At 39.5% G+C, this 12,604-nt stretch overlaps 1 protein-coding gene across 1 annotated transcript in view; it reads right to left on the bottom strand.

Annotated features, from left to right (window-relative positions):
* Positions 1-12,218, bottom strand: part of trioa (trio Rho guanine nucleotide exchange factor a) — a 157,217-nt gene extending 144,999 nt beyond the window's left edge. Inside the window, exon 1 of the mRNA XM_063013962.1 lies at positions 12,040-12,218. Coding sequence (XP_062870032.1) covers positions 12,040-12,109 — 70 coding nt within the window. The 5' untranslated portion in view covers positions 12,110-12,218. The remainder of the gene's footprint in view (positions 1-12,039) is intronic.
* Between the last annotated feature and the right edge of the window lie 386 nt (positions 12,219-12,604).

Raw genomic sequence — 12,604 nt, 5'->3', positions numbered from 1 at the left:
TCTTAATCGTTAGGCTACAACTGCCCACAATTACATGCAATAATTCTTTCCACATTGAAAATCGATTGACTATGTTGACTTTCAGCATGATCTCTGTTTGGTTTTTGCTTGGCTTCTTAATCTGTCTTCAGAGTATTAAAGCTCGACACATACTAATTGAGGTGTTCAGTTCTCAGCCCTAGTGCTCAATTAGCATGATCTATTTTTTGATGCGATTCTTTGGTTCATGCATTGGTTGCAAGGCCATGCACAGATGGTAAATACTGCATTGGAAAAAGGTAAACATTTTGTTTGAAGATGCATACAGGGTTTTTGCTGCACTGCATAATAATGCAGTCTGCTTACTGCACCGCAACATGCAAGGACTGAAATCCAGATACTGGCTATTTTATTAAAAGATTTAGAGAGCTTAGACAGAGTCTTTCAGAGCCACTAGTCATTGAAGGAAGACCTTAATCACAGCGGGGGTGGTCTGCGATCCAGATCTTTTGTTTGTTGCAAACTTTTCTATTGAAAGACATGCATCTTCCACTACTTTAAGTATTTATTTATTAGGATTATAACCTCATGTTTTACACACTTAAGTTACATTCATGACAGAAACAGTAGTTACTGGTTACACAAGATTCACCAGTTTACATGTTTAATGTCAAACACAGTCATGGACAATTTAGTATCTCCAATTCACCTCATTTTCATGTCTTTGGACTGTGGGAGGAAGGAAACCCACACAGGCACGGGAAGAACATGCAAACTCTACACAGAAAGGACCCGGAACGCCCCACCTGAGGACCGAACCCAAAACCTTCTTGCTGTGAGGCGACAGTGCTACCCACTGATCCACCCCACTACTTTGGTTAACAGCTACTAAAAACTCAAAACTCCATTAGCCAGCCATCATGTGACCACTCCCCTCATGTGGCAGTGTATCATACACAGATGGACAGGAAAACATTGGGATTCAAAATTCCAGTCTATAAAAATGTGCCCAGACACCACACTTTAGCTTAGTGGTACTGGACTAGTAATCAAAAGGTTGCTGGTTCAAACCCCACTATCTGCAAGTTGCCACTGTTGGGCGCCTGACCAAGGCCCTTAAGACTCAATTGATTAAACTGTATTCAAGCATAATTGTAAACGCTTTGAATATAAAAGCATCAGCTAAATCCCACAAATGTAAATGTTAATGCCGTAAATAGACAAAAAACAGAATGAACAAAGAAGCAATCTGCCAGGAAGAGAAGAGAGATGAGAGTGTAAGATCTGGTTGCATGACCCGAGGCAGTGGGATAAATCCACAGGGCATTGCTGGACCCATGAGCTTGCTGAAGAAGTGGGTCAGCATGAAAATTTTACTCTCATACACTCACTTGCCAGCAAAGTGTCACACTTTAACCACTAGAGCGCCTGCTAACTCTAGAATCCCCACCACATCTGTACTAATTACAGTCGTGCCAGTACAGAGCAGAAAGGAAACGATTTAATACCAAGCAAACAGATGCTTCAAATAAAAACCTCGCAGAAAACTAAAAGCTTAGTACCACTTGTTTGAATTGAGTAAATGCAATCTGAACACTTATCTCAAACACATATGTTGTGCAGGCAGAGGTCGTTAGCTCACAGGCAATCTAATTTGGGTTGTCTGACCACCAAGTAACAGTAAAAAAGAAAAGCCATGGACAGAAGAGCAATCTCGATGACTGCTTCTGCATTTTGGGATGACATTTCTTCTTCCCAGATCATTGAGAGTAACACCACCCAATCACAGGCCTCTGTTGTGTAATGTAAACAGGCTAAAGCATGGTTACAACAAAACAGTACTATACTAAAATGCTCTGACTGTTACATTTACATTTTCAGCATTTAGCAGACGCTTTTATCCAAAGCGACTTACACAATGAGCAATTGAGGGTTAAGGGCCTTGCTCAGGGTTGACCCAACAGTGGCAACTTGGTGGTAGCGGGGCTTGAACCGGGAACCTTCTGTTTACTAGTCCAGTACCTTAACCACTGAGCTATCACTGGCCACTGTTAAAACAATGCGTTGCGACCAAATCACTCACTCACAGAAATCACTGCATCCGGACGTCCTACAAATACACAGCAAATTAGACATGTTTATATTATTGTTCACTATTACTACCAGGCTGCAGGCAGACAGGTAACATCTGGCCCTGCTCGATGTGTGGGAGGGATAAATTGTCCTCTTCTTAATAAAAGCACCACTTTAGGGATCAGTGAGCTTCCATATACAGAACACGGCAGTTAGTGCCCGCTGCAGGCATGTACAGCTGCCCCGTGACAACATGTGAATGGTGAAAGTTTAAAAAGAGGCACGGACCGGCTTCACTTGCTTCAGGAAGCAGAGGAAGCAGCTGTAAATCTCACAATCTGACAATCACTGTTTAAGTACTGGTAACATGTAACCAAAGAAATCTAATCCTAAAAACCCTTTAAATTAGCTTTATGAGTTGTTTGAGATGTTTGTACTAAACCCCAAAAATATACTTTACACCAGTCTTTATAAAGAACTCCGGAGGACCCCAGGTCACACAAACATCTGGCTGTAATGTCAACACCTATTGTGTTCAAAACAGGATAGAACAATTTACTTCGAGTCAAGTCCGTCGTTTCCTTTACTAAAAAAGCAGGTGGCTAGTGGTAAACAATACATATAACTGAACCTGTTACATCTGTCCTTATTCCACTATCAAATACACACTACCAATGACACTTTACTGCTAGAAACAAAAGAAAAGTGTGGATGGAACATGAAATGGCACATTACAGCAAGTCTGACAGAATATGAAGCTGCTACACAGTTATTGGCATTGCTACTGACCATTGCTATATTGCCTTTTTATTGAATGAACATGACATTTTATAAGGGTACTTCTCAACCAGGTACATTGTCATTTAGTACTGCAATGTCCCAGCCATGCTTTAACCTCTGTGGAGCCTTCTACTACCTCATATGTATGTCCATATGCACATATGAAAGCAGTCCATATTTTCACCTCTGGACTACATTCTATATATCTATTCGATTGACTTGATTTCATATTCGAGAAGGCCCCACTGAATCTCGTTGTACTTGTATTCGTATCCAAAGTTTGGCTGCTTTCACATTCACGCTTCACATGATACGCAGCAAAACCATTTTCCGCCTGCTGTGCTACTGAGCTACATGCTTGAACCCAATACATAATACTCACTGAAAGAACTGACAGTTTATTCACATGCAGCTTTGTATAATATCTATTTTGGTTCAAAACAAGAAAGCACCGGGAATGGCCATCATTTGGAGAAGTGAGAAAATAAAAAAGGAAGCAGGTTAATGAAACTTTATTGCTTCTATCAAAGGGCACATCAAGTCTTAATAAAGAGCTACGAGGCAACAACAAGAAATTTCAAGATTATCAAGTGTAGAATTGCTGTCCAAAATGCAAACCTGGTCACTGTTTACCATGATGCATTTTTCTCACAATGCTCAGGTTCTAATTTAAACAGTAATACAACTGATTTGTGAAGCAAACAGTCACGTTTACTTTCAGCCTGATAATCTGTTAATAATCAGACTAATCGCATAAACAGAGATTTATCAGATTGTTGAGTATAGTGTACATATAAAATAGATTTAAAATCTATATTAATTAAAATGAATTCAATCAGATTGGAAAAAAAGGTTGCATAGCCTGTAAGAATCAGTTTCTCACCACCCTTCACTGTTCACTATTACTATGCTTTGCTTTTGTCTATGTCATATAAACAATTTATCTCATTAGCTGAGCTTTGAAAAGGTTAGCAGTAAACTTGGTCAAAGTTCATTTAGGTTGTACGTTAAGCACAGCAGCAAGCAGTAAAAACCAAGCATTGAGGTGGTAAATGTAGAACAAGGTATGGCAGCAGCAGGTAAGCTGCACCACCTGGTTCCAAAGGAAACAATCGGATATGACTAGGTAATCGCGATTGCATTTCACTTTCTCTGCACTCCTGACTTCCTACTAACCGAGGAGGGCCGTGACTACCATACGCCCCTCAGACACGTGTGCAGTAGTCGACTGCACCTTTTCACCTGCATGAGACGAGTTCATATGTGGATCAGTCTCACGTACGGAGAGTCACGCACTGATTTCCACCATCTCCCATCTCTGTGCAGGCGCCATCAATCAGCCAACCGAGGTTGTAATTGCATCAGTTATGAGGAATCTCCTTCAGCATTCAACCCGACAGATGAGCCAATCATTGTCTCATCCATGAAAACCTCATCCATGAGATGAGATTCAAACTTGTGAGCTTGAGATGTCAGCTCTGGTGTGTTAGCGTGTTTTTATACAGCTGCACGGTTTTGCCACGCATCATGTGAATGCAGCCTTAGGGTACAGTGGCAGCAGATCTGTCTTGTAATTAGATTCCGGTACAGCTGTGATCTAATAAAAACTCCCCCATCAGTTTCACCTAAAAACCACCCAAGCCAAAGCATAGCATTTAGCTCAGCCTCGTACATTCCTATAGACAGAGCAACGGTAGAGTCACTGGGTGTGTTAGAAAAGCTAGTGTGCTCTCTACATAGGCAGCATTTTATGTCATCCTGTGCGCGCTCCCGAGAAGGAGGCTGTTCGAAATCCTAGATGCCTTAAAATCCACACTTCTGAGGCATCTTATTATTTCAATGTTATTTTGGCTCAAGAACGAGTGAGCATCGAACGCTGCCTTAGTGATCAAGACAATCCCAGAATTCATCCCAGAATTCATGGCTGACATGGAGAAACGAATGGAGTTATTTTCAAACGTAAATAAAATATTACTGATTTTTAACTTGTACCGAGTGTTTTTATTTGCAAGTTCGGGCTTGTCAGGAAATGTAACCGTTATCGGTACATATTGACGTTAGCGTGCTGTGCTACCTCAGTTTATTGGTTTTAATGGCGAGATGCTAAATGCTAAACGCGAAATGCTAAAACCGATGGAATCGCTGTCTAAGTAGTGCGTTCGAATAACCTGCCTTATAAGTCACTGACTTATTAGAATCCTCTCTACCAAGTCAGCTGCCTATGTAGACAGTAAGACAGCAAGGCAGCTCCCTAGGTTTTCGAACACACCCACTGTCTCCTCATTTCCTTCTCTTACACTGCAAGGCTTATGTACTTTCCCTTACAGGAATCCAGTAAATAAACAGCCATGATGCTTGTTTTTGCTTGTTTTTGCGGCTGTCTGATAGCCTGTACAGAATGGATATCCGATGCTGTGTGCCAGAAGACTGAGAAGGGGGCATTGAGTACACCATCTCAGAGCCAGCTAATCTAGGTCAGTCTGACCTTTCTCTGCCACACAAAGACTGAACGAGTGTCTGAAAGTGTGAGGCAGCCAGACGAGAGAGTAAAGAAGGCAGTTAAAGTGTGTGGTGATAAGCTGTTAGATGCTGAAAGAAAGCAGACCTAAAAGTGATAGCACATTAGAAAGGCATTGAGCATGAGCACTAACAGGCAGAAATGTAACCCTCAAAACCTCAGCTTTAATAATTTAATGTCTTGCCAAACACAGCCATTTACCAAACGGATGTTGAACACTTGAGCTTAAAATACTGGATCAGAAGAACAAGTAGCTTCAATAATCTATATATTATTATTTATTATAAATATTTAGTTTTTCCACTGAGCATTCTGCACATATAGCCTAAACCAGTGGTTCACAAGGAGCCTCAGTAAGCCTAGAAAGTAGAGATGCATGAGTACTGATACTGGTATCGGGTATTTGCCCGATACCGCGCTTATTAACTTGTACTCGTACTCGCAAACGAGGCTCCGATACTAAACATCCGATACCGTGTGCCTAGTGCACGTTGCTGCGTTATGCCTAGTTCACACTACACGATTTTTTGCCCTGATTTTTGCTAGATTTGCCGGCTCGGGAGCAACTCGGCGTTCGCTCGGCGATCAAAACTCGGCTCTCGATCGCTAAGTGTGAACTATCCAACTAGGGATGTCCCGATCCCATTTTTTTGTTCCCGATCCCGATCTTTAATTTTGATCCCGATCTGATACCGAGTCTCAAACCGATACTTGTATTTTCTAGATATTGTCTAGATAAGAACTAGATAATACTGTTCACACAGTACACACTTCAAGTACATAACAGTTATTCAGATTAATCCAATGTACCTGTACATGTTTAACAACTGAATAGCTCTGCAGTGCTGAAGGGAAAAATGCTGCATTCAAGCTATTGCTTAATGTTATTTTACAAAATAAAAGTAAACAAACCTAGTGCAGCATTGTAGTAAAAATGAAGTGAGATAATTACAGTTTCACTTTGAACTTTATATTCAAAGAACATAATTCTGTTTAATGCAGTGATACACTAAAAATTAACAAAAATCTCCACTCACAAGTGGTGTAGCAGCTTAACTTGAATATAAAAAAACAAATAAGTTACTTAACAGCATTACAGTAAAACCTGAATACCAAAATAAAATGGAAAGTCACTCTTTTGTTATGAAGGAAAGCCAGTTCTTAAAGTGCTTGTATTGTGACAATGGTTTGATGGACGGGTCTACGCAAAGTGAGTGTGTTTTGACCCTTTGGGGCTTCCATAGTGCATGGGATAGCGTGCTCGGCTCTGGCTGTCCGCTATTCGGAACAGAAGAAGTTAATAAAGTGTTCCGCTCCCGACAATTAGTGAATATACCGTGTATTTATTTCTTTATTAAGCAAGTGCATCACTACGACGCTCGGTTACATAACTAAGCCAATCAGAGAGCTTGATACTGAGATGTCGTTCAGTCTTGTAACACGTAAACTTGTAAAAGCTGTATGTTATGATCCTGAAGTTTTCATACTCGGATTAAAAGTTATTGTTTTGTAAACCGGAGTGATCCTCGACTCACACACCATATAAATAGTAAAATTCTACAGTAATGAACGCAGCTCTGCTCCTACCGCCTCGTGAAACGCTCACATTGCAGACATTACACTTCACTGTTGGACTCGTTTCACTTTCCAATTTAAAGTATTTCCACACAGCGGACATGCTGACGTAAAACAAAAGATCGGGTTATGATCGGCATTAGTAAAGCCGATTTCCGATCAGTTAAAAATGCCTTGATCGGCCCTATATCATCCCTATATCCAACAACTCGATCCGACCGGCTCGCCGAGTGCTCGCCGACCGGATCGAGTTTTCTAGCATGTCAGATATCTGATCCAATAGGTATTGGTATCGGTATCGGCAAGTACAAAAATACATCGGTTGGGAAAATTTTTTATTGATGCATCCCTACTAGAAAGTGGGGTCCATATTGCATTTGATTGAAAAGAATAAAAAAAAAATAATCATGTGATGGGACAAGAGACCTCATGAGATATAAACTACCTATACTCTGCACTTTTGAGATGGGTAAATCACATATTTGTCTGTTCTCAAAGACCCAACATAAACGTCAGTGGGAGGCGACTACGACTCTGATTCAGTTGTTAAAGTAGATCCCAATGAAGCAAACCCAGATAAGGAAGCTCCCACCACAAATTCACCAGTAGTATAATTACCAGGATTATGAAGACAATACCTCTTGTCATCCTTGATGAAAGTATAAGAATAATATCATAACCAGTGTTAAGGGGGTCCCAGAACATTTTTAACACAGGGGGGTCTAAAAGAAAAAAGGTTGAGAACCCCTGGCCTACACTGTATGGTTAAAGATATGTAAACACCTGACCATAGACTTGTTGGACATCCTATTAAAAAACCATAAGCATTAAATGTGCACTGTCCAGCCAAACAATAGCTGGTTTCTAAGCAAAATGAATATGTAAATCATTATTCATGACCTTCACAACATTAAACAGCTTTCTAGGAGGTGATGTAGTGCCCTTTGACATCCATACATTCCCATTGATCCACCAACTTGTAGAATTTTAAATGCCACAACCTAGACCATCCATGTAAACCAAAACATAAAGACCTGTCAAGTTAAGCTAAAAAAACACCACATGCAAAGATACCACACTATGCTCACAATGCAACAAAGTGCAAATTTTCTAACCAAACCGAGGACGATCAATCAATCCTTAATTGTTGTTTGATCAAGACTACAAACATCTGGACATGACCAGTCCAGGACCAAACACCTACAAAAGAATATGTGACTATAGTGTCACAATGTCCAGGAATGTGAGCTTTATACAGTAAAAGAACACCATAAAGCTCCTGATTTCTGGTCACGATTTTTGAAACGGTTTAATTCACTTTAGAACCAAACAAGGCCTTCCTTTTTACAACAAGAGCACTGGCAAACAAAGTCAACAGTCAACACCACAGCTTCTTCACAAGCAAACAGCAGCCATGCTTAGATACAACTCCAACTGTTGCTTTATATTACAACCTGCTCATTGTACTATGGACATGTGCACCACATGTGCCTTACTGTCTAACATATGTTGTTGGGGTTTTTTTTCGTTTTTTTTTGCTTAATTAAAATAAGATTACTAAACCTGTTTGGATGAGATATATGCTATTAGCTCACTTTTAAGATTAGTAAATTAGATCTGGGCATTCAAGTGACATAGTAGTAAATTACGCTAGTGCACTAAGTGATCCAGGATTCAAATTCTCAACAGCACTATTGGCCAGTCTGCATACAGGCTTTGTCTGAGGGGAGATGGTGGGCCTAGTCCCCACAATGGACTGGCAACCTGTCCAGGTTGTGTTCTTGCATTGCATCCAGTGATTCAGGTAAAGCTGGACACACCGTAACCCTGACCAAGAGCAGCAGTGGTAAACATAAAAAATTTATTTAACTTTTAGTGCATACTCTATAAACCAGTACTTTTATAGTGATTGTTTGTCTAATTAAACATCTTAAAAAGAAATTGTGCAATTGCAATTCTATGTAATAAATCTTAAAATCAGATAGTTTGAAGGGCTAAATGTCTCTTCTAAAATGGTGGCACCCCAAGTTGATATTGGAATTAAAAAAGCAGTAAGCACTGTATATAAACAGCATTTAAAAGGTTCAAAGAATATTCATAAACAGCGGAACTGCCCTTTGCAATGTTCAAGAAATTACATTTATTTAAACAGTTATAGAAAATACAATAATAATGCAAACAGAGTGCCTTCTAATTGGTAGATTACAATGACATCTTATTAAAAACAAACCATTGATAGTGGCAGCAACAGTGGTCCAAAACACTAAACCCTCAAATCCATTCAATTTCAATCCGAGTACTTGAAAGAGTTTGTAACCTCACAAGTCGTCCTGTACGGAAACACTTGAGGTGCAGCACTTCCTCATGTGGTTACATTCACCACCACAGTGAAATTGTAATCTGTTGTTTGTGATTTTGTGTGTATTTTGCTTGCTCTACCCAGTGGTTCTACAGTTTCTCTAGAAACCAAGAGCAGTTTGCAAAATCCACCATAGAAAACATTTTAAAATATAATTAAAAGCCAATTGCTATTCATTGCTATTTAATATTGTAACATCACTATAAAGCCTGTGCTGTTACAAAACAGGTAAGCTTCTTTAAATTAATGAATAAAACCAACAATTACAGCATAAAAACAGGAAACTGTGGTTAGCATCTCCTATTTGAATAGGGTTTGCTGACTGGCACATGGTCCATTAGGCTGGGTACACCCTGGCACGACAATGCATTCACATTTATACATTTTTCATAGCATTCAGGTTTACTTCCCCAGCTATGCTTGCTACAGCTAGCTAAATATCAATTAAAACAAACCCTTTTGAATCCTAACATATGGAATCTAAAACAGAACATCTGACCAGTGTTTAAAAATCTAGGTTATTATTTTGGAGATGGTCCAAATTCATAATAATGCGGTATTATGTCTAACAGCACAGCACATAATGTTCTTTCTTATAATACTTTAACTTTCTTGAGACCATTTCTTTTTTTAACCCTTGTAATTTAATTTTGTGATGTGGAACATCAATGACACAAAATAGTTACACATTCTCTTTTACGACCTATCACTCACAGTAAGGTAATATGTCTAGAACACCATTCTAAAAATGGTTTAGAAGCTGACATATTAGAATGGTTTTACTGATTACTGTTTTGGAACTTTATTGCTGATGCCTGCATGTACAATTCGATGTGCAATACATTTTTGAATCCTGTTTTGAGTCATACTATGTGCAGTTCACTTTATAAAACAGTGCAATATATGTCTTCTGCTTTTCGAAGATTTGTATTTTTGTCATTTTTTTATATCTTTTTATATACCTCTTGTAATTTTTTATATATTCTATATATGCTTTTTATATCTGTATATTTTTAAAAGCTGCTGTAACGTTACAAATTTCCCCGTTGGATAATAAAAGTCTTTTCTTAAGGCATCTAAAATCTGAAACCATAATCCACAACCTATTAGACTGTAAGGAAAAAGTCAGCTGGCTTAATACAAACATGACAAATTCACTGCTCAAACTCGAGTCTGTGCCTCCAGCAGTGTTTTATCAGTCAGTTACAGTCATCGTTTTAATATTGCTAATTAATATTTTTTATGGTTCTGTTTACTTTGTAAAGCATCCACGGGTATGTGACGGGCGCTATATAAATTGAACTTATTATTATTACTTTAATCTGTGTCATGTTGGGCTACGTAAAAATGTAAATGTAAAGCATCATTTAAATGTTGCTGTGGAAATGATACACAAGTAAGAAAGCTAAATAATAATAAACACATGGGATAACCCTGTTAATAATACTTCAGTACCCACTAAAGAAAATGAAGCTAGAGTTCGCAATTTTGTATTGCCAACTTCTAACTAGATAAAACAAAGAAAATCACCAGTTTAACTTGGAATGTTTACTCTGAAGATCAAAATATGAACCTGACTTCACAACATGGCTGTTCACGTCACCAACACATCAGCAAAAATCCTGACCTCTCTACTTGTAAATAAGATTATTGTGTGCTGCTAATTACATTTTAGAATTAAGACAACAGGACAATATATGGACAAACTTTAAGACACAAAATAACATGAACATTTAATACTTTGGATATTTTGAACCCAGCATTCAATTAAAAGAAAAAAAAAAATTTTTTAGCTTTGACTCAGCTTCCTGGTACAGAGAGGAACAATGAAAACACCGACACCAGACTACACCGACAATAACCGTGATGTTTTATATCAATATATCGCGGTATGCATGTGTGGTAAAAATCGGCTAACCTTATTCGTACTATTAGCGATTAGCTGCATGCTAACAATCTGTGTTGAGTATCATGCCACGCCAGGTCATTGTTTACATTGCTAGCTGTACAGCATTGCTGCTTATTCCATCGCAACCTTTAATATCTTAATACATTTTGACTTCTTTAGGAATAATTTAATCAGAACAGAACCACTGCATCTGGTCATAAATTACCTCTCAAACGCGACTGCAAAATGATTGCCTGTAATAAAATCAAACGTTAACTAGTGTAATAGAAATTGTTCAGCCTAGTTGGGTTGGTAGGGCAGATCGAGTTGAAGCAGCTTGACAACAAAGGTTAGTCGGATAGTTTAGGCTTGAACGATATGTGTAAAGGAGAAAGAGGTATGCTCCGGCTAAAAGGTGGCCCACACACCCATATTAGGCTGGAGGCTAATAAAAATGCGAGTGCTACTGGTCACAGCTAGCAAAATGATCTGGATTAGATATCCGCGTGTTTCACTTTGCTCATGCAATAGACATCAGTTATTAAAAACAAATCTTCCATTGTATGGACCCAAATCCCTGCACGATCAAGATCAGGCACTATAAATCACAGGTACATCAGCTAGCTCGATAGCACAGCTTTTAGGTTTTGACCCACAGACCTGCTTTCATTACTAAGTCATTTAGACTAGACACACACACAAATATTCAGAACGAGTGCTGGAACACTGATCAGACTTGTTCTCCGGTTCTGATTACAGATCCATGTGTCCTGTGTGTCTGTATTAATAACCAGACAGATCTGAAGCAATAAGCTAGCACAGCAAGTCCGGTTCCAATCTCAGTCTCTCTCACTAGTTTCTACTCACCAGATTTGAAGAAGGCAGCGATGTCGGCCGCGTCCTTCACCGCCTCCTCGGCTCCTTCCCCCGAGCTCATGGCTGTGGAAAAACACCAATATCCACACGCTAAAGTTCCCTCAAACGGGTGTGGGAAATATGTCCGGTCGTGCGCTTCAACAAGGCTGTGACACGGACAAAAAAAGCACTGGTTCTTGCTAGGCTAGCCACCATGAGCAATCCTCCATCTTGGATAATACAGATGAGCAGCAGTAGCGCCGGTGTACCGGCTGCTCCTCCAACTGCAGGCAGCGACGCTCTCACTCACATTCACACACTTACACTCACACCGGGGCGGGGTCACAGCACACTGCCAGCGCTCCAGCTAATGCTAAAGCTAATGTCTATCCTCATATACACAGCGCCATCTACTGGCCTAACCAGATACATGCACGGTCATAACATTTTACACTTGTTAGAGGTTAAACCAGCCTTTCTCAACCGGGGTGCCGCGGCCAACCGGGGTGCCGTCAAAAATATTCTGACGTTACTGATACTATGAAATAAATTCACAAAAAAGTCAACTTATCATGAA

Source organism: Trichomycterus rosablanca, chromosome 2 (assembly GCF_030014385.1).
Source record: "Trichomycterus rosablanca isolate fTriRos1 chromosome 2, fTriRos1.hap1, whole genome shotgun sequence".
NCBI classification, from domain to species: domain Eukaryota; kingdom Metazoa; phylum Chordata; class Actinopteri; order Siluriformes; family Trichomycteridae; genus Trichomycterus; species Trichomycterus rosablanca.
The sequence above is the reverse complement of the archived record's forward strand: the minus strand, read 5'-3'. Positions and strand labels throughout refer to the sequence as shown.